Here is a 27495-nt window from a genome sequence, read left to right on the forward strand (position 1 = left end):
ACTCTCAATCAATGCAGGTAAAGGTTGACAGGGTGGGAGTAGGGATTCACTATCTCTCCGTTTTTACGATAATGGCAGTCAGCTCCCTTCCAGCCACTGTCACCGCGGACTCCAGCTTCATGCATGTGTAAGAAACGTCACTATTAACTGATTTTAATGCAGCATCTTTGACTAGCCTCAGCTCCACGTCCCAGCTGTGGTGCCACCAGCTACACTATCTGGCCATGCTGTTTGTTCATGGGCCAGAAATCTACGGAAAATGCTTGCAACTGGGAATATTGCATCAAACATAGAAACATAGAAACATAGAAAATAGGTGCAGGAGTAGGCCATTCGGCCCTTCTAGCCTGCACCGCCATTCAATGAGTTCATGGCTGAACATTCAACTTCAGTACCCCATTCCTGCTTTCTCGCCATACCCCTTGATCCCCCTAGTAGTAAGGACCTCATCTAACTCCTTTTTGAATATATTTAGTGAATTGGCCTCAACAACTTTCTGTGGTAGAGAATTCCACAGGTTCACCACTCTCTGGGTGAAGAAGTTCCTCCGCATCTCGGTCCTAAATGGCTTACCCCTTATCCTTAGACTGTGACCCCTGGTTCTGGACTTCCCCAACATTGGGAACATTCTTCCTGCATCTAACCTGTCTAACCCCGTCAGAATTTTATATGTTTCTATGAGGTCCCCTCTCATTCTTCTGAACTCCAGTGAATACAAGCCCAGTTGATCCAGTCTTTCTTGATAGGTCAGTCCCGCCATCCCGGGAATCAGTCTGGTGAACCTTCGCTGCACTCCCTCAATAGCAAGAATGTCCTTCCTCAGGTTAGGAGACCAAAACTGTACACAATACTCCAGGTGTGGCCTCACCAATGCCCTGTACAACTGTAGCAACACCTCCCTGCCCCTGTACTCAAATCCCCTTGCTATGAAGGCCAACATGCCATTTGCTTTCTTAACCGCCTGCTGCACCTGCATGCCAACCTTCAATGACTGATGTACCATGACACCCAGGTCTCTTTGCACCTCCCCTTTTCCTAATCTGTCACCATTCAGATAATAGTCTGTCTCTCTGTTTTTACCACCAAAGTGGATAACCTCACATTTATCCACATTATACTTCATCTGCCATGCATTTGCCCACTCACCTAACCTATCCAAGTCACTCTGCAGCCTCACAGCATCCTCCTCGCAGCTCACACTGCCACCCAACTTAGTGTCATCCGCAAATTTGGAGATACTACATTTAATCCCCTCATCTAAATCATTAATGTACAGTGTAAACAGCTGGGGCCCCAGCACAGAACCTTGCGGTACCCCACTAGTCACTGCCTGCCATTCTGAAAAGTACCCATTTACTCCTACTCTTTGCTTCCTGTCTGACAACCAGTTCTCAATCCATGTCAGTACACTACCCCCAATCCCATGTGCTCTAACTTTGCACATCAATCTCTTGTGTGGGACCTTGTCGAACGCCTTCTGAAAGTCCAAATATACCACATCAACTGGTTCTCCCTTATCCACTCTACTGGAAACATCCTCAAAAAATTCCAGAAGATTTGTCAAGCATGATTTCCCTTTCACAAATCCATGCTGACTTGGACCTATCATGTCACCTCTTTCCAAATGCACTGCTATGACATCCTTAATAATTGATTCCATCATTTTACCCACTACCGATGTCAGGCTGACCGGTCTATAATTCCCTGTTTTCTCTCTCCCTCCTTTTTTAAAAAGTGGGGTTACATTGGCTACCCTCCACTCCATAGGAACTGATCCAGAGTCAATGGAATGTTGGAAAATGACTGTCAACGCATCCACTATTTCCAAGGCCACCTCCTTAAGTACTCTGGGATGCAGTCCATCAGGCCCTGGGGATTTATCGGCCTTCAATCCCATCAATTTCCCCAACACAATTTCCCGGCTAATAAGGATTTCCCTCAGTTCCTCCTCCTTACTAGACCCCCCGACCCCTTTTATAACCGGAAGGTTGTTCGTGTCCTCCTTCGTGAATACCGAACCAAAGTACTTGTTCAATTGGTCCGCCATTTCTTTGTTCCCCGTTATGACTTCCCCTGATTCTGACTGCAGGGGACCTACATTTGTCTTTACTAACCTTTTTCTCTTTACATATCTATAGAAACTTTTGCAATCCGTCTTAATGTTCCCTGCAAGCTTCTTCTCATACTCCATTTTCCCTGCCCTAATCAAACCCTTTGTCCTCCTCTGCTGAGTTCTAAATTTCTCCCAGTCCCCAGGTTCGCTGCTATTTCTGGCCAATTTGTATGCCACTTCCTTGGCTTTAATACTATCCCTGATTTCCCTTGATAGCCACGGTTGAGCCACCTTCCCTTTTTTATTTCTATGCCAGACAGGAATGTACAATTGTTGTAGTTCATCCATGCGGTCTCTAAATGTCTGCCATTGCCCATCCACAGTCAACCCCTTAAGTATCATTCGCCAATCCATCTCAGCCAATTCACGCCTCATACCTTCAAAGTTAGCCTTCTTTAAGTTCTGGACCATGGTCTCTGAATTAACTGTTTCATTCTCCATCCTAATGCAGAATTCCACCATATTATGGTCACTCTTCCCCAAGGGGCCTCGCACAACGAGATTGCTAATTAATCCTTTCTCATTACATAACACCCAGTCTAAGATGGCCTCCCCCCTAGTTGGTTCCTCGACATATTGGTCTAAAAAACCATCCCTTATGCACTCCAGAAAATCCTCCTCCACCGTATTGCTTCCAGTTTGGTTAGCCCAATCTATGTGCATATTAAAGTCACCCATTATAACTGCTGCACCTTTATTGCACGCACCCCTAATTTCCTGTTTGATGCCCTCCCCAACATCACTACTACTGTTTGGAGGTCTGTACACAACTCCCACTAACGTTTTTTGCCCTTTGGTGTTCTGCAGCTCTACCCATATAGATTCCACATCATCCAAGCTAATGTCCTTCCTAACTATTGCCTTAATCTCCTCCTTAACCAGCAATGCTACCCCACCTCCTTTTCCTTTTATTCTATCCTTCCTGAATGTTGAATCCCCTGGATGTTGAGTTCCCAGCCCTGCTCATCCTGGAGCCACGTCTCCGTAATCCCAATCACATCATATTTGTTAACATCTATTTGCACAGTTAATTCATCCACCTTATTGCGGATACTCCTTGCATTAAGACACAAAGCCTTTAGGCTTGTTTTTTTAACACCCTCTGTCCTTTTAGAATTTTGCTGTACAATGGCCCTTTTTGTTCTTTGCCTTGGGTTTCTCTGCCCTCCACTTTTCCTCATCTCCTTTCTGTCTTTTGTTTTTGCCTCCTTTTTGTTTCCCTCTATCTCCCTGCATTGGTTCCCATCCCCCTGCCATATTAGTTTAACTCCTCCCCAACAGCACTAGCAAACACTCCCCCGATAGCCCAACACCTCCCAAGATTTCCAGAGAAATTACAGTACCCTTCTCTCTCCTACATATTTATAGTTACTTGATCAAACTCTTTTTATGGTGCCTATGTTGAAAGCTATGTTGGATCCTTTACTTAACATGGGATCTGAGATACAGTATACAGAGACTGTGATTAAACCATCAGATTACTCAGTGACTGAAATTCAATCTGGACTGGAATAGGGCCTGCATTCTACTTTTGGGATCTTCTCATGACCTTGCATAATGATCCATTGTTCTCTTACTGGCAAGAAATAACGCAAGACATATAATGCATTGTATTCTAGCATTTGAAGGCAAAGAGAAAGATGTTATGTGAACATGTGTGTTGTGACATTCAGTGGCAGCATATTGGTATTATATAAACTTTATCTTTCTACTTAGTTTCTCCTTCCTTGCTCTTGGGTCCTATACACAACTGTCTGACAGAGAGGTCTAGGCCTCTGACAGCTCCATTCAAAGTTGCTGCCAGAAAGAGAGTTGGTCAGTTTGACTTGCCTTCCAGGTTTCTTTCTTGGTGAGAAACACCTTGCCTTTGCTTGGTGGCTTCTCCTGAAGACTCCTTGCGATCTAAATCACGTTATGTCGAGTAATGCAGAAGACTACCAGTTCATTGCACTTTCCCTATAATTAAAAACTGGTGGATTTTCCATGGCGTTGCCCTTAGGCCAAGAGGTTAGAGGCTAAATTATGAACATGTGTCCTATGACATTTAGGGGCCAGTCAATTGACTGAGTGCCTCAAGCACAATCTTGCACTTTGAGTTGGATCTTAACTTACATAAATCGACTGCAGTTTGTTCTGTGCATCCCATTTTTATTTAATGGCATAGAATAAAAGGAAAAGGAGGTGGGGTAGCATTGCTGGTTAAGGAGGAGATTAAGGCAATAGTTAGGAAGGACATTAGCTTGGATGATGTGGAATCTATATGGGTAGAGCTGCAGAACACCAAAGGGCAAAAAACGTTAGTGGGAGTTGTGTACAGACCTCCAAACAGTAGTAGTGATGTTGGGGAGGGCATCAAACAGGAAATTAGGGGTGCGTGCAATAAAGGTGCAGCAGTTATAATGGGTGACTTTAATATGCACATAGATTGGGCTAACCAAACTGGAAGCAATACGGTGGAGGAGGATTTTCTGGAGTGCATAAGGGATGGTTTTTTAGACCAATATGTCGAGGAACCAACTAGGGGGGAGGCCATCTTAGACTGGGTGTTATGTAATGAGAAAGGATTAATTAGCAATCTCGTTGTGCGAGGCCCCTTGGGGAAGAGTGACCATAATATGGTGGAATTCTGCATTAGGATGGAGAATGAAACAGTTAATTCAGAGACCATGGTCCAGAACTTAAAGAAGGCTAACTTTGAAGGTATGAGGCGTGAATTGGCTGAGATGGATTGGCGAATGATACTTAAGGGGTTGACTGTGGATGGGCAATGGCAGACATTTAGAGACCGCATGGATGAACTACAACAATTGTACATTCCTGTCTGGCATAGAAATAAAAAAGGGAAGGTGGCTCAACCGTGGCTATCAAGGGAAATCAGGGATAGTATTAAAGCCAAGGAAGTGGCATACAAATTGGCCAGAAATAGCAGCGAACCTGGGGACTGGGAGAAATTTAGAACTCAGCAGAGGAGGACAAAGGGTTTGATTAGGGCAGGGAAAATGGAGTATGAGAAGAAGCTTGCAGGGAACATTAAGACGGATTGCAAAAGTTTCTATAGATATGTAAAGAGAAAAAGGTTAGTAAAGACAAATGTAGGTCCCCTGCAGTCAGAATCAGGGGAAGTCATAACGGGGAACAAAGAAATGGCGGACCAATTGAACAAGTACTTTGGTTCGGTATTCACGAAGGAGGACACGAACAACCTTCCGGTTATAAAAGGGGTCGGGGGGTCTAGTAAGGAGGAGGAACTGAGGGAAATCCTTATTAGCCGGGAAATTGTGTTGGGGAAATTGATGGGATTGAAGGCCGATAAATCCCCAGGGCCTGATGGACTGCATCCCAGAGTACTTAAGGAGGTGGCCTTGGAAATAGTGGATGCGTTGACAGTCATTTTCCAACATTCCATTGACTCTGGATCAGTTCCTATGGAGTGGAGGGTAGCCAATGTAACCCCACTTTTTAAAAAAGGAGGGAGAGAGAAAACAGGGAATTATAGACCGGTCAGCCTGACATCGGTAGTGGGTAAAATGATGGAATCAATTATTAAGGATGTCATAGCAGTGCATTTGGAAAGAGGTGACATGATAGGTCCAAGTCAGCATGGATTTGTGAAAGGGAAATCATGCTTGACAAATCTTCTGGAATTTTTTGAGGATGTTTCCAGTAGAGTGGATAAGGGAGAACCAGTTGATGTGGTATATTTGGACTTTCAGAAGGCGTTCGACAAGGTCCCACACAAGAGATTGATGTGCAAAGTTAGAGCACATGGGATTGGGGGTAGTGTACTGACATGGATTGAGAACTGGTTGTCAGACAGGAAGCAAAGAGTAGGAGTAAATGGGTACTTTTCAGAATGGCAGGCAGTGACTAGTGGGGTACCGCAAGGTTCTGTGCTGGGGCCCCAGCTGTTTACACTGTACATTAATGATTTAGATGAGGGGATTAAATGTAGTATCTCCAAATTTGCGGATGACACTAAGTTGGGTGGCAGTGTGAGCTGCGAGGAGGATGCTGTGAGGCTGCAGAGCGACTTGGATAGGTTAGGTGAGTGGGCAAATGCATGGCAGATGAAGTATAATGTGGATAAATGTGAGGTTATCCACTTTGGTGGTAAAAACAGAGAGGCAGACTATTATCTGAATGGTGACAGATTAGGAAAAGGGGAGGTGCAAAGAGACCTGGGTGTCATGGTACATCAGTCATTGAAGGTTGGCATGCAGGTGCAGCAGGCGGTTAAGAAAGCAAATGGCATGTTGGCCTTCATAGCAAGGGGATTTGAGTACAGGGGCAGGGAGGTGTTGCTACAGTTGTACAGGGCATTGGTGAGGCCACACCTGGAGTATTGTGTACAGTTTTGGTCTCCTAACCTGAGGAAGGACATTCTTGCTATTGAGGGAGTGCAGCGAAGGTTCACCAGACTGATTCCCGGGATGGCGGGACTGACCTATCAAGAAAGACTGGATCAACTGGGCTTGTATTCACTGGAGTTCAGAAGAATGAGAGGGGACCTCATAGAAACATATAAAATTCTGACGGGGTTAGACAGGTTAGATGCAGGAAGAATGTTCCCAATGTTGGGGAAGTCCAGAACCAGGGGTCACAGTCTAAGGATAAGGGGTAAGCCATTTAGGACCGAGATGCGGAGGAACTTCTTCACCCAGAGAGTGGTGAACCTGTGGAATTCTCTACCACAGAAAGTTGTTGAGGCCAATTCACTAAATATATTCAAAAAGGAGTTAGATGAGGTCCTTACTGCTAGGGGGATCAAGGGGTATGGCGAGAAAGCAGGAATGGGGTACTGAAGTTGAATGTTCAGCCATGAACTCATTGAATGGCGGTGCAGGCTAGAAGGGCCGAATGGCCTACTCCTGCACCTATTTTCTATGTTTCTATGTTTCTATCCTTATGTATGCACGATATGGCACTCCTCTCTGAGGCTGATAGGTACTATCGGATTGTTGTAACCCAAGATATGTTAAGATCATTTTCATCCTCAAAGTCACATTCTCTCCCTCCAAAACTCCCCAGAGGAAGCTTTATTCAATTCTATTGATTTTTTTTTTTCATTATCTAGGGCACCAGAGAAGGCACATTGCATTGTTGCTTAAGATGGTTGATGCTTGTAACCTGTCGACGTCACTCAATGAATGCCTCAGAAAAATGAAATTGCTTTGAACAACGTGGGAAAATTGAGACACTAATTTATTCAAGCAAATAGCCAGAACCTTGAAAAGAATTTTACAGTCACAATTTAAAGGGTGATTGACACACAGGAACCACAACATATAAGATGTGCCTATATTAAGAATTGAAGAACTAACTGTTTCCCTCTACGGGTCCAAGATGGACTCTTTGGTACTTATATTGCTAATAATGGCAGGAAGTAAAGTCTTGGCTTTGTTTGTTTCTACTGAACCCCATCATACATGCCATTGGTTCAATAAAAGCAAATAAAGGAAGATAGGAGAGTTCAGTCAAGTCATATATTTGGCCGCCAAACTTTGTAATAACAAATTAAGATAAGCATTGATTTTATCAGTAGAGGCTGCCAACTCTGACATGTACAGGGTACAGTAAAGCTGATGAAATGCGTTTTTAATTGCTTGGTGTTGCTGGACCAACGTTATTTTCTGTGGGCGAGTCATCAGGATTACGGTTTAATCTGTCGTTTGTGCAGTGCAAAGGCCCAAAGCCAATCTGACCTGTTACACTGCTAAGCATTGGTTTGGCAACCTACTTTCGAACGGACATTGATACACTGGCAATGGTGTGGCTCAAACAGTGACAAATTGGACCTTTTCTGTGCTTAAAATCTCAGATTCTATAGTATAATTAGAATAGCAATGTACTATGAGTAAGCAAAAAAGTCACTTACCAGCCCTTGAAGCTGCAAATATTCTTCATAGGTTGTAGGTAGTTTTTCCATTTTCTATAAATATTTACAATGTGCAGCTATAAAATGTTACTGTTTTATTGAAATAATTAGAACATCTAGAGCTATAGCAAATAAGAAACATTTAAAATCTGATCATGAATTAGATCAAGTTAAGATGGTTTTCAGTTTTTCAGTGCATTGATATGGTGAAAGCAAAATTTAAACTTATAACATCTACTGCATGAATGGCACTCTTTAGCCATGTTATATAGATCTCTATTTAAATTACCGTGTTTAAATTTCTCCCCATATTTGAAAAAGGATCAAGTACAGATATATGCATCAGGTATTACAGTTTGTGAATAAAATTCCCAGATTGCTACACTACAGAGCACACAGCACACAGAACTGGAAAATGCAAGTCTTAAGTCAAAACATTAAAGACTCACCAATAAATGAAAGCCTTACCCCACCCACCGCCCCCGCCAACAACCCACACACCCACAGCCCCCTAAATACTATCACAATGGATTATGAAGATAAGCACCAACAGATTTCTACGCCTCCCCACTCCAACCATCTCTGCTTTATTTTTATCCTTAAGTCACCCTTTACCTACTGGTCTGGCTCTTTCAATTTCCAATTCTTTAAAAGTAGGTATCCTTTTATCATCCTTCCTTCTGTTGCTTTCTATTAAAATCATTTGGATAACATAACAGGTGCAGCAAGAGGTACAAGTTTGAGTCGAGTTCTTTCTGTGTACCTGAGACCTGGAGAATTATTACTGTGATGCAAACAGGATCCGAGTTATTTCCCAGAGCCTGATGCAAGCTGCAACAGGTATTGGCTGATCAAATGATTAACTTTGCAGCTGAATTTCAGCATACAAGAAACGGGGAATAACCATGACCCCAAAGTGGTTCTCCCTGGATCAGGAAGGTGGTTCTCCTATGCTTTTTGGAAATAGGAGGTGGGTGGGGGGCCTGACCCATCCACCTCCATGGCACGAACCTGGTATTGCAGTACTTCCAGGAACGGTGCAGTGGCTCTCGGCCTTTTGGCTAAGAGCATTGGCGCAGAGTGATCCTTGATGTGTGCAAGGTGACCTCTGACGTTTGTGATTTGACAAAGAATTGGAAAGATTGGCTACGAATAAAAAAAAAAAATTAAAAAAAAAATAAAAACGTGTTAGGAGATTATGATCCAAAAAATTGATACTAACTTTAGGGAACAGTAGCATAGTGGTTAAGTTACAGGACTATTAATCCAGAGGCCTGGACTAATGATCATGACGCGAGTTCAAATCCCACCACAGCAGCTGGGGAATTTAAATTCAGTTGATTAAATAAATCTGGAATATAAAGCTAGTGTCGGTAATGGTGACCATGAATCTACTGGATTGTCATAAAAACCCATCTAGTTCACTAAAGCTCTTTACAGAAGGAAATCTGCCATCCTTATCTGGTCTGGCCGATATGTGACACCAGATCCACAGTTGACTCTTCACTGCCCTCTGAAATGGCCTAGTTAGCCACTCAGTTGTAACAAACCACTACAAGGGAGAATACTAAGAATAAAACTGGACAGACCACCCAGCACCGGCTTTGTACATGACAGCGGCACATCCAGCCCAGTCGACCCTGCAAAGTCCTCCTCACTAACATCTGAGGACCTGTGCCAAAATTGTGAGAGTTATCCCACAGACTAGTCAAACAACAGCCAGACAGTCAAACTCACAAAATCATACCTTTCAGCCAATGTCCCAGACTTTTCCATCACCAGACCCTCCCGAGGTGGCATACAGTCTCGAGAGTGTGGCCCTGGGAGTCCTCAACAGTGACTGATTAAGTCTCATGGCTTCAGGGATGGGCAAGGAAACCTCCTGCTGATTACCACCTACTGCCTTCCCTCAGAGGATGAATCAGTAATCCTCCATGTTGAATACCACTTGGAAGAAGCACTGAGAGCAGACAGGGCACAGAATGTACTCTGGATGGGGGACTTCAATGTCTATCTCATCAAAAGTGGCTCAGCTGCACCACTACTGGCCAAGTCCTGAAGGACATTGGGCTTGCAGCAGGTGATGAGAGAACCAACACGAGGGGAGAACCTACTTGACCTCGTCCTCACCAATCTATCTGTCGCAGATGCATCTGTCCGTGACAGCATTGGTAGCAGCGACCTATTGCACAGTCATTGTGGAGACAAAGTCCTGTCTTCACACTGAGGTCACCCTGCATCGTGTTGTGTGGCACTACCACCATGCAAAATGGGATAGATTCAGAACAGATCTAGCAGCTCAAAATTGGGCATCCATGAGGTACTGTGGTGCAGCAGCAGAATTGTATTCCACCACAATCTGTAACCTCATGGCCTTGCATATCCCTCATTCTACCATTACCATCAATCTGGGGACCAACCCTGATTCAATAAGGAGTGTAGAAGAACATGCCAGGAGCAGCACCAGGCGTACCTAAAAATGAGGTACCAACCTGGCGAAGCTGCAGCATGGACAAAAGAGCTGATTTCCAGAGGTGAAGTGAGAGTGACTATTGCCCTTGACATCAAGGCAGCATTTAAGGCAGCATCAAGGAGCCCTAGTAAAATTGAAGTCAATGGGAATCAGGGGGAAAACTCTCTATTGGCTGGAGTCATATCTAGCACTAAGGGAGATGGTTGTGGTTGTTGGAGGTCAATCCACCCAGTCCCAGGACATTGTTGCAGGAGTTCCTCAGAGCAGTGTCCTAGGGCCAACCATCTTCAGCTGCTTCATCAATGACCTTCCCTCCATCGTAAGGTCAGAAGTGGGGATGTTCACCGATGATTGCACAGTGTTCAGTTCCATTTGCAACTCCTCAGATAATGAAGCAGTCCATGTCCGCTTGCAGCAAGACCTTCATTGAAATATCTGTGAACTCTTGTGGAAGCAGGTCATCCTCATTCGAGGGACCTCCGATGATGATGATGATGCAGCAAGACCTGGATGTCATTCAGGCTTAGGCTGATAAGTGGCAAATCACATTTTCATCACACAAGTGCCAGGCAATGACTATCTCCAACAAGCAAGAGTCCAACCACCTCCCTTTGATATTCAATGGCATTACCATCGGCGACACCCCCACCATCAACATCGTGGGGGGTCACTATTGACCAGAAACTTAACTGGACCAGCCACATAAATACTGTGGCTACAAGAGCAGATCAGAGGCTGGGTATTCTGTGGCAAGTGTCTCACCTCCGGACTTCCCAAAGCCTTTCCACCATCTACACATCAGGAGTGTGATGGAATACTCTCCACTTGCCTGGATGAATGCAGCTCCAACAACACTCAAGAAGCTCGATACCATCCAGGACAAAGCAGCCCGCTTGATTGACACCCCATCCACCACCTTCAACATTCACTCCCTCCACCACCGACCGGCGCACCGTGGCTGCAGTGTGTGCCATCTACAAGATGCACTGCAGCAACTCGCCAAGGCTTCTTCGGCAGCACCTCCCAAAGTCGCGGCCTCTACCGCCTAGAAGGACAAGGGCAGCAGGCGCATGGGAACACCACCACCTGCAAGTTCTCCTCCAAGTCACACACCATCCTGACTTGGAAATATATCGGCCGTTCCTTCAGCGTCGCTGGGTCACAATCCTGGAACTCCCTCCCTAACAGCACTGTGGGAGCACCTTCACCACACGGACTGCAGCGGTTCAAGAAGGTGGTTCACCACCACCTTCTCAAGGGGCAATTAGGGATGGGCAATAAATGCCGGGCCTTGCCAGCGATGCCCACATCCCGGAATGAAAAAAAAACATTAAAACAAACGCAGCTGCTTATTTTTGACAAAAAAAAGTACCAAAACAGGTCATATTATTAAACCCAATGAGCCGAGTCTCACTTTAAAAGGCTTATAAACTAGTTCCAGGGATCTTTTCTGACCCAGGTTACTGTCAGCTGCGCCGTTTGCGGTGGAAGAGACTTCGAGCTGACAGAGCGAGTCGCCAGCTGGTGGTTTACCGCCGCTCTGTTGCTAGGCAGCCCTAACAACAAGCCACTTCCGGTGCGGAGGGTGCAGCGCATTCCCCGACCGCCCCGCCTGTTCCCCCAAATGATCGTTCCTACCCTGAGGGAGGGGGTCCGTCCGTGGGCTGCGCAGGGGCTGCAATCCTCCCGCTTCACTGCGGCCCTTGTCCATCTTGCGCGGCGAAAATTGCGGTAAAAAGACAACATCGTCGCGGCTTTATTTGGAACAAAGCGCGTTTGGGTTCTAGAACTAGGAAAAAAAAGGAAGCAAAGCCTGAGAGAGAAGGCCCGAGTCCGGCACATGTGCCACGGGAGCAGAATCAGCTTTGGTTTATTTTATTGTACTTACAGCTAACAGCACTGTCAACAGACTACTGAGAATAAAACTCCAGCTCAGTGTATCATGTAAGAACGCTTAGTTTTTAAATTGTGTTGTAATCCAGGTTAGAATTCACTGCAATCCTGATGTACTCTGGAATGGTTCCAGTTCACGCCAAGTATTGGGCATGTGTGTAGATGTTTAAAATAAACAGCAATGTTTCCTCTTTTTCAGATATATTTAAATTCTACACCCCATCTACTGAGTGTTTATATGAGAGAAATACTAGTACACAAATGTTAAGCTTGTTCCTCCTGTACAGTTAAATATACATTGCAGCTTTAAAATCAATACAGCACTTGCATTGGACTGGGAGTCCATGTAGGTACATGAAGACAAGGGTGATGGGTGAGTGGAACGATATAGGATACGATGCAGGCACAGAGTTTTGGATTATCTGAAGCCTACAGTGGATGGAGAGTGGGAGCCTGGCAACGAGAGCATTGGAATAGTCGAGTCTGGAGGTGACAAAAGCATGGACGAGGGTTTCAGCAGCAGATGGGCTGAGGTCGGGGTGAAGCTGGTCAATCGTATACAGGTGAAGTAAGCTGTGTTTGTAATGAAGAGGATATGGAATTGGAAGTTCATCTCGGGGTGGAATAGCATGCCAAAGTTGCAAACCATTTGGTTCAACCTGAGACAGGCCAGGGAGAGGGATGGAATCAGTGGCAAGGGTGTGGAATTTTGACAGGGGTTGAAGACAATGGCTTCGATCTTCCCTATGTTTAACTGAAGGAAATTGTGCTTCATCCAAGATTGGATGTCAGATGAGCAGTCTGACACTACAGAGACAGTGGAGAGGGCGAGATGATGGTGGCTGTTGTCAGCATTTATGTTAAAGATGTCTCCATGTATCTGGATGAGGTAGCATGTGGATGGGTCAAAGATGGATCCTTGGAGAATTCCAAAGGTAATGGTACAAGAACAAATGGAAATAATTTCTGGAGGCGCTTAGGCAAATTACCACAATTTAATTTTGTCTATGTTTTGAAAAAATCAACACATATATAAACTGAGTAGTAGGCATAGGACACCTGAAGTGGGTACAGTATGGTTGTTATCTATCTGGAGGCTTTGACCCAGTTTAGTTTATGAGTGGGCTGTTCTGACATTTACAGTGTAAACTATTTTTCTATTGTGTCCATTGATGTGAAAGCATTAATTATTGAGAGTTTTAATGAACTCAAATCATGTTGCCAATTTTTGTACCTATTATTTTTGAGTTCCACAAAAAATGGCAACCTTGGATATTGTCTTTGGAGGTTTTAAATGAACAGTGAAATACTCAGGAAAACAGCTCTTGAGATGGAAATTAAGGAAACATAGAAACATAGAAAATAGGTGCAGGAGTAGGCCATTCAGCCCTTCGAGCCTGCACCGCCATTCAATAAGATCATGGCTGATCATTCCCTCAGTACCCCTTTCCTGCTTTCTCTCCATACCCCTTGATCCCCTTAGCCGTAAGGGCCACATCTAACTCCCTCTTGAATATATCCAATGAACTGACATCAACAACTCTCTGTGGCAGGGAATTTCACAGGTTAACAACTCTCTGAGTGAAGAAGCTTCTCCTCATCTCAGTCCTAAATGGCCTACCCCTTATCCTAAGACTATGTCCCCTGGTTCTGGACTTCCCCAACATCGGGAACATTCTTACCGCATCTAACCTGTCCAGTCCTGTCAGAATCTTACACGTTTCTATGAGATCCCCTCTCATCCTTCTAAACTCCAGTGAATAAAGGCCCAGTTGATCCAGTCTCTCCTCATATGACAGTACAGCCATCGCTGGAATCAGTCTGGTGAACCTTCGCTGCACTCCCTCAATAGCAAGAACGTCCTTCCTCAGATTAGGAGACCAAAACGGAACACAATATTCCAGGTGAGGCCTCACTAAGGCCCCGTACAACTGCAGTAAGACTTCCCTGCTCCTATACTCAAATCCCCTAGCTATGAAGGCCAACATACCATTTACCTTCTTCACTGCCTGTTGTACCTGCATGCCAACCTTCAATGACTGATGAACCATGACACCAGGTCTCGTTGCACCTCCCCTTTTCCTAATCTGCCGCCATTCAGATAATATTCTGCCTTCGGGTTTTGTCCCCAAAATGGATAACCTCACATTTATCCACATTATACTGCATCTGCCATGCATTTGCCCACTCACTTAACCTGCCCAAGTCACCCTGCAGCCTCTTAGCATCCTCCTCACAGCTCACACCGCCACCCAGTTTAGTGTCATCTGCAAACTTGGAGATATAATACACTCAATTCCTTCATCTAAATCTTTAATGTATATTGTAAAGAGCTGGGGTCCCAGCACTGAGCCCTGCAGCACTCCATTAGTCACTGCCTGCAATTCTGAAAAGGACCCATTTATCCCGACTCTCTGCTTCCTGTCTGCCAACCAGTTCCCTATCCACATCAGTACATTACCCCCAATACCATGCGCTTTGACTTTGCACAACAATCTCTTGTGTGGGACCTTGTCAAAGGCCTTTTGAAAGTCCAAATACACCACATCCACTGGTTCTCCCTTGTCCACTCTGCTAGTTACATTCTCAAAAAATTCCAGAAGATTCGTCAAGCATGATTTCCCTTTCATAAATCCATGTTGACTTGGACCGATCCTGTCACTGCTTTCCAAATGCACTGCTATTTCATCCTTAATGATTGATTCCAACATTTTCCCCACTACTGATGTCAGGCAAACCGGTCTATAATTACCCGTTTTCTCTCTCCCTCCTTTTTTAAAAAGTGGTGTTGCCCTCCAGTCCATAGGAACTGATCCAGAGTCGATAGACTGTTGGAAAATGATCACCAATGCATCCACTATTTCTAGGGCCTCTTCCTTAAGTACTCTGGGATGCAGACTATCAGGCCCCGGGGATTCATCAGCTTTCAATCCCATCAATTTCCCTAACACAATTTCCGCCTAATAAGGATATCCTTCAGTTCCTCCTTCTCACTAGACCCACTGTCCCCTCGTCCATTCGGAAGGTTATTAGTGTCTTCCTTCGTGAAGACAGGACCGAAGTATTTGTTCAATTGGTCTGCCATTTCTTTGTTCCCCATTATAAATTCACCAGAATCCGACTGCAAGGGACCTACATTTATCTCCACTAATCTTTTTCTCTTCACATATTTATAGAAGCTTTTGCAGTCAGTTTTTATGTTCCCTGCAAGCTTCCTCTCGTACTCTATTTTCCCCCTCTTAATTAAACCCTCAGTCCTCCTCTGTTGAATTCTAAATTTCTCCCAGTCCTCAGGTTTGTTTTTTTTCTTGCCAATTTACATGCCTCTTCCTTGGTTTTAACACTATCCTTAATTTCCCTTTTTAACACATGAGCCAATTGTATGTATTTTTTCTTCATTCTAGTGATAAATACGTAACCATTCCCCAGGATGTCAGTAAGCTTGGAAAATATTGAGAGAGTTAAAGGCGCACTTTGCACTGATGCAAATAAATGTGAAAATTCTGAAAGACTGTGCACTCAATCAAGTGAAGGTGACAAACAAGAAGTCTCTGATTCTTTTAAGGATTTGAAACTGGCTTCCCAGACAATACTAGAAACACTCCAACAGAATGGTAGATCGAAATGTCCAAAATGTCAGAGCTCAAGGATGTTTTACTGTTACTCGTGTTTCCTTCTGGTAGATGGTGTGAATTCTGATGAGATTCCTCGGGTCAAGGTTAGTAACCAAAGTTTTATCATTAGTCGGGGTTTGAAAATACAGGATTTGCCGTACCATTTCAAATGTTCATAACCTCGATGAGCATTTTAATTTTAATTTTCCTTCAGTTAACCTCAACCATCCAATCCTGACCTTTCACCTGGATGTAAAATGTTAATATTTATGGTTCTCGTAGAGTAAATGAAAGGAAGTGTAAATTTTTGCCCCACTCTTTAACTTGTATGCCGTGACTCTCAAGACGTTGAAGAGTTGCAGTAAAATGGCATTGTTTCTTCTCTTTCCCCCCTCCAGCCCCTTCCCCAAATGAAATGTATCAAGTAGTCAGGCTAGAAACTGAGAAACGGACAGCAATTAATGTTAGTTTCAATTTTTGTTTGAACCTCCGCTCAATTAGAAACCAAGCCATATATTCTGTAACTCCTCACCAGGGCAGTGAGCGCTTGATTAATATTGCTGATTATAAACTGATCATACTATCATTCTTAGTGTTTTATTTCTCATAAATAAATATATAAATAACCGTATGTATATTCACACTGACTTGCATTCATGCTTCTGGATCAACACTTTACTTTCATATGATCATGACCTCATCATCATAGGCAGTCCCTCGGAATCGAGGAAGACTTGCTGTTACTCTTAAAATGAGTCCTTAGGTGGCTGAACAGTCCAGTACAAGAACCACAGTCCCAGTCACAGGTGGGACAGATTGTCGTTGAGGATAAGGAAGGGTGGGACAGGTTTGCCACACGCTCTTTCTGCTGCCTGCATTTGTTTTCTGCATGCTCTCGGCAATGAGACTCGAGGTGCTTAGCGCCCTTTTTTTTTCCTGAACTTTTCTGAAAGCGGTGACTCATGCTTTGTGTGTTTCCATGGTTGCAGATAATTCGCATATGGGGTCACAGCTGAACGTGATCATGTGCATTCACGATGCCCACACACAAGGTGTTTCCGATAGGCGTCATTCATTCTTCAACCAGCACCACCTAAAACTAGCCTAGTACACAGGACTCCATTCTCGTGTTAGACAGTTGACACTTAATGCCCTCTGAAGTGGCCTTGCAAGACCTCCAGTTGTAAATAATTGCCTTCTCAGAGCAACTAGGGATACAGCCTTTCCCACATCCCAGGAGCACATTTTTTTAAAATAATCTTTTGTGGGATCTTTCTGTATGCAAATTGGCTGCCGTGTTTGCCTGAAAAACAAGAGGCTACACTTCCAAATGTCCCAAGGACATGAAAATTGCTTATAAATGCAAGTTTGTTCTGACAGCAGTAGTGCGGAAAATATTGGAATCAGTTATTAAAGATAAAATAACAGCGCATTTGGAAAGCAGTGACAGAATCGGTCCAAGTCAACATGGATTTATGAAAGGGAAATCATACTTGACAAATCTTCTGGAATTTTTTGAGGCTGTAACTAGTAGAGTGGACAAGGGAGAACCAGTGGATGTGGTGTATTTGGACTTTCAAAAGGCTTTTGACAAGGTCCCACACAAGAGATTGGTGTGCAAAATTAAAGCACATGGTATTGGGGATAATGTACTGACGTGGATAGAGAACTGGTTGGCAGACAGGAAGCAGAGAATCGGGATAAACGGGTCCTTTTCAGAATGGGAGGCAGTGACTAGTGGGGTGCCGCAGGGCTCAGTGCTGGGACCCCAGCTATTTACAATATATATTAATGATTTGGATGAAGGAATTGAGTGTAATATCTCCAAGTTTGCAGATGACACTAAATTGGGTGGCGGTGTGAGCTGTGAGGAGGACGCTAAGAGGCTGCAGGGTGACTTGGACAGGTTAGGTGAGTGGGCAAATGCATGGCAGATGCAGTATAATGTGGATAAATGTGAGATTATCCACTTTGGGGGCAGAATATTATTTGAATGGCGGCAGATTAGGAAAAGGGGAGGTGCAACGAGACCTGGGTGTCATGGTACATCAGTCATTGAAAGTTGGCATGCAGATACAGCAGGTGGTGAAGAAGGCAAATGGTATGTTTGCCTTCATAGCTAGGGGTTTTGAGTATAAGAGCAGGGAGGTCTTACTGCAGTTGTACAGGGCCTTGGTGAGGCCTCACCTGGAATATTGTGTTCCGTTTTGGTCTCCTAATCTGAGGAAGGACGTTCTTGCTATTGAGGGAATGCAGCGAAGGTTCACCAGATTGATTCCCAGGATGGCTGGACTGACATATGAGGAGAGACTGGATCAACTGGGCCTTTATTCACTGGAGTTTAGAAGGATAAGAGGGGATCTCATAGAAACATAAAATTCTGACGGGACTGGACAAGTTAGATGCAGGAAGAATGTTCCCGATGTTGGGAAGTCTAGAATCAGGGGACACGGTCTAAGGATAAGGGGTAAGCCATTTAGGACTGAGATGAGGAGAAACTTCTTCACTCAAGAGAGTTGTTAACCTGTGGAATTCCCTACCACAGAGAGTTGTTGATGCCAGTTCATTGGATATAATCAAGAGCGAGTTAGATATGGCCCTTACGGCTAACGGGATCAAGGGGTATGGAGACAAAGCAGGAAAGGGGTACTGAGGTGAATGATCAGCCATGATCTTATTGAATGGTGGTGCAGGCTCGAAGGGCCGAATGGCCTACTCCTGCACCTATTTTGTTTGTTTCTATGTTTCTGATCAATTATGTTGTGTCAATTCATATCTACCTTGTTAAAAAGGTTAACATATGTTTTCCATTTCCAGCTCCCTCTGAAGATTGATATTATCAAACATCCCAATGAGACTGATGGCAAAAGTACTGCTGTACATGCAAAACTGTTGGCCCGAGATGATGTTAATATTTACACATACCCTTGCATGCCAGAGTATGAGGATGAAAAACATGAAGTAAGTTGTCAGAAAACACTCTTTCCTATCAAAGACCACATGGTACATTTAATTCTTTACCTGTCTGTTAGTTAGCACCACGTATCATTTATTTAGGTGACTTATTTTGAACCCCCCCCAATTAGTATCATTCTGCAATAAGATAGTAAGAGATGTATAAGGTCAGTTCAAGGCAAGCCAGTGAAGTCAATCATCACACCTTCCTAGCTGTAGGAGGTTGCATAATAGGAGCATCTAGAAGACTGGAGTATTTTAAAGAATCATTAGCTAAAAATTCGACTACTGGTTTTTTGGCGATATTTCGCTGTTTTTGGTGAAAAATGGCAAACCAGGAAATTCAGAGAAGTCTTGCTCTGGCAGTTTTTAAGTACCGCCGGCATGCAAGACGCGAAATAGCGCTTTCGCCCAAAATTTGGTTCACGGCGCACCCATAGTTAGGACGAAAAAAACGCCCGGGAAATAGCTGCGTTGCAGCCCTTGGAATAGTGGTAGGTTTGAAGACCTGCAAAAAAGGTAAGTTAAAGTTTTTATTTTTTAATTCTTTTGCAACGATTCGATAGTTAAGTGCCTTGTGAATGTTTTGTGATGTTTTATTTTTTGTTTTTTGCAATTTTCTTTTATTTTCCGCCCTCCCAAGGCCTCTCGCAGCGGTATCGGCCTCGGAGTAAAGTTGCAGAAAATTCACGGTTTGCGCCACGAATCCTCATGCGACGCCGATTTTTACCGCCGGGCGAACTGAAGCTCGAATTTTAGGCCTTGTAGCGGTAGCGGAGTCATAGCGGTATTTTGGGCAAAAAAAATACCGCTATCACCAAAAATGGAATTTCTAGCCTATTCTGTTTTATCATTTTGTGTTGCTTTATAATAATGTATAGTTTTAATCGATCTTTATTTGCTACTTAACTTTCCTGTTTTAGATTGTAGTGGTGTTCCCTGGCCCAAAGTCAGTTTCTCTTGAAGACCTTCCATACCACTTATCTAACATTGCTAATAAGAAATCCGTTCTTGCAAAACCTTTGAAGAATGTTCACGGCCGTCATGAGAGCATTACATGGGAAGGATCAGAACCTAAACGTGTAAAACATGACCATAAAGACCAGTGCAATTTGGATGCTGAAAATCCAACAGAAGAGCAGGATGCTGGCGAGATGGAGGCAGCAGTGACCCCATTAAAAAGAGTGATATTTATTGACAGCACCTGGAATCAAACCAACAAAATAATTACCGACGAACGTCTTCAAGGTACTGTGTAACGTAGAACAGTGGTGGGCAAACATTGTTCGTTTAAAGATGTTTTCTGTCCTGCCACAGATGCAGAATCAGCAAGTATTCTGATTTGACTAACAAATATTTGATTAGATAAAATCATTGCCACAAGCTTCTTTTAAATTGGTCAATTCAGTATTTTTCACAGCTGTTTCAATGCATCTTCAAATAAATTGTAGTTGGAATCATAGAATGGTTACAGCACAGAAGGTGGCCATTTGGCCTGTCGAGCCCATGCCGGCTCTCTGCAAGAGCACTTCAGCTAGACCCACGCCCCCGCCCTTTCCCCGTAGCACTGCAAAAAATTTTCTTTCAGGTACTTCTCCAATTCCCTTTTGAAAGTCCCCGATTGAGTCTGCCTCCACCACCCTTTCAGGCCGTGCATTCCAGATCCTAATCACTCGCTGAGTTATAAAGGTTTTCCTCATGTCGTCTTTGGTTCTTTTGCCGATCACCTTAAATCTGTGTCCTCTGGTTCTCGACCCTTTCGTCAATGGGAACAGTTTCTCTCCATCTACTCTGTCTCAACCCCTCATGATTTTGAGCACCTCTATTCATTCTCCTCTCAACCTTCTCTGTTCTAAGGAGAACAACCCCAGCTTCTCTAATCTATCCACGTATCTGAAGTCCCTCATCCCTGGAATCATTCCTGCAAATCTTTTCTGCACCCTCTCTAAGGCCTTCACATGCTTCCTAAGGTGCAGTGCCCACAATTGAACACAATACTCCAGTGTTTTATAAAGGTTCATCATAACTTCCTTGCTTTTGTACCCTTATGCCTCTGTTTATGAAGCCCAGGATCCCGTATGCCTTTTTAACCACTTTCTCAACCAGCCCTGCCACCTTCAACGATTTGTGCACATATACCCCCAGGTCTCTCTATAGGATTGAACTCTAATAACTTTGCTGCGCTCTCTCACACCATTTATTCTCTTGCCTTTATTGACTGTTGCTTTGTATATGCTGCCACCATCTTACTCCATGTACATCTGGTCACATAACCATGTTCCATTAACTTTCCTGCACTGTAAGCTGCCTTTGAGATCTTTGGAGTATTTGATTTTTGTGCTTCTGATTTTCCCTGCTTAAAATAGAGGTGCTGTGCAAATGGACACGGAAATTGCCTGGGGTATAAAACGGGCGGGAACATGTCAAATTGACCTCAACCACTTGCATTTAGAAAACAATGTTAATGTAAAAAATAGTACACCACAGTCACAGAAAATGTAGTTTGTGGCTTTGGTTAACATTTTCTTGTCAAGAGACCTGTGCTAACATGGTTGATGTATGCATGGGCCCATATTCATACTGCACAAAGGAGCGAGGAAAGCAAAGAAAGATGGGTGCAGAGTTTTGTTATGAACATGTATGTCAATTGCTCAGTTGTTTCCAGATTGACGTCATGATCATGTAATTACTATCTTAATGAGTCCTATGACCTTGGTTCATGTTTCCTTAATTATATTTAAATGTCTTTGCTGGTCTTTATGGATAATTATATAGAATTACATAGAATATACACCACAGAAACAGACCATTTGGGCCCACCAGTGCATGCTCCACTCGAGCCTTCTCCCATTCTTCCTCAACTAACTCAGCACAACCCTCTATTCCATTCTCCCTCATTCTTATCTAGCTTTCTCTTAAATGCATCTATACTATGTGCTCAACCACTCCCTGTGGCAGCAAGTTCACATTCTCACCATTCTCTGGGTAAAGAAGTTTCTTCTGAATTTCCTATTTGATTTCTTGGTGACTATCTTATATTGATGGCCGCTAGTTTTGCTCTTCCCCACAAGTGGAAACACTCTCTCTCTGTCTACTCTATATCAAAACTTTTCATCATTTTAAAGGCCTCGATTGGGCATGCTCAGCTTTCTCTTTTCAAGAAAAAAAGAGACCCAGTCTTAAAATTAAAATAATAGGAAAAATTAGATCTGGTCTGAGTTAACGAAAATTGACCGTCCGGTTCACACTTCTGATCGTTATCCAACAATCCCAGCTAAAGGTGTGCTTGAATGAAGACAAGATCAGACTTGGCCATGATGTCTGATACCAAGCCAACACTCACTGTATATGAAAAATAGCCACTCCCAGGAATGGAGCTGACATCTTCAGGACAGAAAGGAAGGAGAATAGATGATAACATTGACATAATGGAACCACCAAGGCTTAAAATTTACATGTCATAAACAATTTAAAAAAAATATGAGTTGTGATGATTTATATGTGTAACATATTAATGACCAGAATGCATAGTTAATGTTGACTGTTTTCAGATCATTTAAATGTTTTCCTCTACCCTCTCTTGCAGAATTACTTCATGTCGAACTAAGAACACAAAAGACACGATTTTGGCGTTATCAGAAAGGAAAGCCAGACACATATCTCGCTACAATTGAGGCCATTTACTATTTTCTAGTTGATTACCATAGATTGCTTTTAAAAGAAAACTACAATGGGGAATATGACAATTTGTTTTTTTTCTATTCATTCATGTACAGACTAATCAATAAAGCTAAACATGCAGCCGGCAAACTGAGCTGAGCTGTTGTGTGGAAAATCACTGGTGATACTTCTGTAGATTGACATTTCAGAGTGACACTATAACTTGTCGGCTAGGACTATATATAAGATTATAGTGTATTCTGTCTTTTAGTATCTAGTAATACCAATGATTAAAACTTGTACAGTTCGTTTAAATATATATTGGTCTCTGAACCTTTATCAATAAAGCACTTTTTTCAGTGCAAGATGTTGAAAAACGAGAATCAATTGTATGATAAATATTTTCAATTGTATCAGTCAATGTCTTCTTTAAAGACGTACACACTCCTGTATTTTTTGCAAATAAATGTCTTCTTTCCTAATGCAGAAAGTAACATAGAATGCAGATGACATCACTTGAGTTCTTTGTCTTAATTTTGTGCAAAATGAAAAGCACCTTGTTTATAATATCTTGGCTTTTTAAAACCAGCTAGCAGAAGTTGATTACAGAAATGGTCTTTCTGCAGTTATAGTTTGTTAAACCAGAATTTGTTTGAATTGGATAAAAAGCATTGAATCTGAATGATTGAGCAATATGAAAGATTTCAAAGTCTAGGATTTAAAAAAAAGACGCTGTTAATGAAGCAAAAACAGTTAACACCATGAAGCCAAGAAAAGGGATCAGCAGCGAACATATGAAGGAACAGCCATGCTGAGTCCAAACACTGCATTTATATTCAATTTACCATCGATGATACATAGCCGCAGTTGTGCCCAAACTGAATATAAACAAACTAGTGCATGTGGCATCAAAGGTGGCAAGCATAACCAAACTAGGTGGCTGAGGCCTGTGCCTTAAACAGCAATGTAAATACAAGGCAGCCAACCAATAGAGGTAGCCATGTTTTGGTCACTGATGAGCTGAGTAATGAACATGTTTCAGAATGGAGGTTTCGCTATTACTAGCCTGTCAGACCTTATCGAAGACAAGCATTAGGAAGGTACGGCTGCACAAAAATACTCGCTGCTTGCGACATTGAAACGATTGTGCTTGCAGAAACTTGTTACAAACAAATTACAAAAGTCAATATATTAATTGCGAGGCTTCTGCTCCAGTAGTTAAGGGGTAGGGAACCCAATGATAGGAAACCTAGTTTGAAATCCCTGGTACTAAAAGCATAAGTAGGCTCCAGTCTCGCCAGTAGGTACTAGTAAAGTAATCGGGCGTCCCGTGTGCTGAGACTGCCTTTGGCTGCAGGAATCGCACACGCCTGGACTGAGCCTGAAGAGAGATGGGCACTTTCTCTACAGCTGACTTTTGATTAAAGGTTGGCTGAATGTATAAATTACTGGTAAGTAATGTTCTAAATCAGTGTCTGACCTGACCACTGTGCAAGAATAAACATTAAAAGGTCAGTGTTGTCAGTGCCTTCATGTGTCCAGTAACCTTGGCAGGAACAGCCAACTAGAACTAACCACTTGGAAGAAGAGTAAATTCTCAACACACAGAATTTATACATTTGATGAAAATATGTAATGTATTCTATACGATGTATAAGGCTGAAGTGTTTGCAACCATCTTTAGCCAGAAGTTCCAAGAGGGTGATCCTTTTTGGCCTCCTCCTGAGGTCCCCACCAAAGCTGACGGGCTCTGACAACATTCAAGCTGTAGTTCTGAAGACCTGTGCTCCAGAAGAAGGTCTACAGCTAGGATGTTGTCATGGCCCATCACCTTTGCTGTGTCCAGTGCACTCAGTCATTTCTAAATGTCGTGTGGAGTGAAATGTCGTCTGAAGACTGGCATCTGTGATGGTGAGGACCTCAGGGTCATTAAAGATCATCCTCTCTTGATCATATTGAATGGTGGTGCAGGCTCGAAGGGCCGAATGGCCTACTCCTGCACCTATTTTCTATGTTTCTTTGGATAATGCATGTCCAACAACACTCAAGAAGCTTGACACTATCCAGGACAAAGCAGTCTGTTTGATCGGTATCCTAACCACTGGCTTAAACATTCACTTACTCCACTGTACCATGGCTGCTGTGTGTATTATCTACAGGATGCACTGCAGCAACTCTCAAATCCGTGACCTCCATTGCTGAGAAGGATAAGGGCAGCAGGTTGTTGGGAACACCATCACCTCCATGTTCCCCTCTAAGACGCTCACAATTCTGATTTGGACATTAGCACCATTTCTTCATTGTCGCTGGGTCAAAATCCTCCAATTGCTTACCTAACAGCATCGTTGCACCTTCACCACATGGACTGCAGTGGTTCAAGAAGAAGGCCCACTATCGCCTTCTCAAGTGAAACTAGAGATGGACAACAAATGCCGGTCTTTCCAGCGTCACCCACATCCTGAGAGTGAATTAAAAATATATAGTTAAGTACCTTGCATGTCATTCCTTCTACTGAAAACTACAAGTGCAGGCTACTCCTATGGTACATCATTATAATCTGTATTTCTGTTCTTTAGGAGTGCTATGCAAAGCTGATCCAAGCATTGCTACCATGCTGATCTTCACATTACTCACTGTCCCACAAGCGCCACCATAGATTTAGCCATTCCTGGGTCTTTAGACATCGCAAAGTCAGAGAGCATAACTAAGCTGGAGCATGTGGTAGTGGTGGAAGAAAGACACTGTCCAGAAGGCCAATTTGGTTCCAGCCTTGGCTGCTGAGCCTGGGAATTTGGTCTCCTGTAAGATTTCTAAATCTCTGGCACATTAAATTGACAGCGAGACCGATTCTTTTAAAACAATTTGGAATAGTTTCTTAAACACACACACACAGGCACATCTATCAGCAGTCCTCAGTTATCCTACAGATCTACTTAGTTACAACAGATATAATGATGTTACAATAACAAAAGGTATATGTCACATCTCTCTGGCAAAGCACACAGCCTGCTTCTTTGTAAAGGGAGGTCCGGCTTTTGCCATGTGCTAAGAAGAGAGACCCAGCAATCTTTGCTTGGGTTATTATGCTCCTTACGGCCATTATTTCTCAGAAAGCCTCAGGATTGGGTATTATTTCCAGGGCTGTTCCTGATTGGCTTCTCCTCATACATGTGTCTGTCTGGAGGGCTGGTGCCATTCCTTGATTAGGATAATGGCTTTCCAATAAACATCTTTTCTAGTTTGGCGAGTTTCAAAGCCGTGCTGACACAAACTTGAGGGAAGTCATCCATTTTGTTTCTTTTAACACTGTAGCCTTTCCATGTAGTCTATACTTTTAACATTTATATATATATAATATATATATATATATATATACAGAATAATTTTATTACTAAACACTTTTATTCTTACACTTCTCAGTCCCTGTTGTTATAAGAATGATGCTTATGAGCATTAAGGTTGGCGCAAACATTCCAAGCAGCGTGCTGCGGATGACAACTTGCTGTAGTAGTCTACTAGCCACATGTGTACAATCTTGTATGATGATTTTGCAACACTGCGGTCCAACATGGAGTGTGTGGCAAATCCAGGGACAGCTGCAGTGGAACCGTTTTACCATGCTAGGGCCCAAATTATAGTCGGTATTTCTCCGACAGAAGCTCAGCCCACTGTCATAGTGGAATGGACTATTTCTGCCGGCTTCTACAGATAATTACAAGGCATGGTTTGACTGGCCTCAGTGGGAGATTAATTTCTGCAGGCATTCTCCCACTTGCCCACCGTAACTTTGGCGCAAGAACTGCGGAAATCTTGTATATGCTGTTTTTCCAGGGTTTACACGGCTCTGCCGCTAAAATTACAGTGGACAAGCGGAAGATCCCCTGCAGAAATTCACCCCCAGGTCTTTTATCATGCTGATCAACGGCCATGATGTTGCTGTGCCGAGGGCAGGGATGGAATGGTACTGTCTCTGAGGATGGACAGACTCTCTCTCATGCTTGCATTTTTGTCATAAATGTCACTAGTTTGGTGGGGTCATCCCATAGGAATAGATTACGTATAATTTTCCCAACTGTTTAAGGCAGATCTCGATCCTCAGTCTTTGGTCAGCAGTAATTGGTAGCCCTCACTCAGTATCACTCGATATTGGATTTAAATGGGCTAATAAGAATAGTCAATACCTATGTAGTAGCATTTTGAGTAAGCAGAACACGACCAAAACATAATTATGAGTCCACTGCAAGTTTCTTCTACTGCAGCAATGACACTTGCTGAATCAACAGCTAAAGACATCAAAAGAACTTACTCCTTTACCAGTGTCGGCATAAGAGTGTCTGAATAACCAGTGTCTGAATAACTTACCTTGCGAGGGCCCAAAGTATAGTCGGTATTTCTCTGACAGAAACTTAGACCACTGCCATATGGTTTGAGACAGCAGGTTATGTCATCAATTTTGCAAAACTCACAGAAAGGCTATTTTAATTTTTATGATAAATCAATGTTTCTGGAGCAGGATCCAGGCATAAAGTAGCATTCCTCACTGATCTGCTTTGTGTTAAGACCACCCACACGCACTTTGCATTACATAAGAACATAAGAAATAGGAACAGGAGTAGGCCATATGGCCCCTCGAGCCTGCTCCGTCTTTCAATAAGATCATGGTTGATCTGATCATGGACTCAGCTCCACTTCCCCGCCCGCTCCCCATAACCCCTTATCAATTTATCGTTTAAGATACTGTCTATTTCTGTCTTAAATTTATTCAATGTCCCAGCTTCCACAGCTCTCTGAGGCAGAGAATTCCACAGATCCACAACCCTCTGAGAGAAGAAATTTCTCCTCATCTCTGTTTTAAATGGACGGCCCCTTATTCTAAGATCATGCCCTCTAGTTCTAGTCTCCCCCATCAGTG

General features: G+C 43.2%; 2 protein-coding genes across 8 annotated transcripts in view; one reads left to right on the forward strand and one right to left on the reverse strand.

The window, feature by feature from the left end:
• Positions 1 to 12004, reverse strand: part of LOC139227553 (protein FAM227B-like) — a 408664-nt gene extending 396660 nt beyond the window's left edge. For 3 of the 4 annotated variants that reach the window (XM_070858392.1, XM_070858391.1, XM_070858389.1), the window contains exons 1-2: positions 11575 to 11623; positions 7989 to 8042 (exon numbers count right to left, since the gene is read on the reverse strand). In XM_070858392.1, the coding sequence (XP_070714493.1) occupies positions 7989 to 8042; positions 11575 to 11577 (57 nt within the window). In that variant the 5' untranslated portion in view covers positions 11578 to 11623. Of the gene's footprint in view, positions 1 to 7988; positions 8043 to 11574; positions 11624 to 11875 lie in introns of those variants that run through there. The other variant, XM_070858390.1, reaches the window with a different exon arrangement.
• An 89-nt stretch (positions 12005 to 12093) lies between these two features.
• On the forward strand, positions 12094 to 22966 carry dtwd1 (DTW domain containing 1). 4 transcript variants are annotated; one of them, XM_070859314.1, is made up of 5 exons: positions 12094 to 12405; positions 15759 to 16072; positions 18786 to 18929; positions 19847 to 20171; positions 22510 to 22966. In XM_070859314.1, exons 2-5 carry the CDS (start codon positions 15785 to 15787, stop codon positions 22740 to 22742), a joined length of 990 nt encoding a protein of 329 aa, XP_070715415.1. In that variant the 5' UTR covers positions 12094 to 12405; positions 15759 to 15784; the 3' UTR covers positions 22743 to 22966. The 4 variants fall into 4 exon arrangements, with proteins under 4 accessions (XP_070715415.1, XP_070715418.1, XP_070715416.1 ...); XM_070859317.1 differs by having other exon boundaries at positions 15920 to 16072; XM_070859315.1 differs by lacking the exon at positions 12094 to 12405 and adding an exon at positions 12435 to 12917.
• The last annotated feature ends 4529 nt before the right edge of the window (positions 22967 to 27495 follow it).

Source organism: Pristiophorus japonicus, chromosome 17 (genome assembly GCF_044704955.1).
Source record: "Pristiophorus japonicus isolate sPriJap1 chromosome 17, sPriJap1.hap1, whole genome shotgun sequence".
Lineage (NCBI taxonomy): Eukaryota > Metazoa > Chordata > Chondrichthyes > Pristiophoridae > Pristiophorus > Pristiophorus japonicus.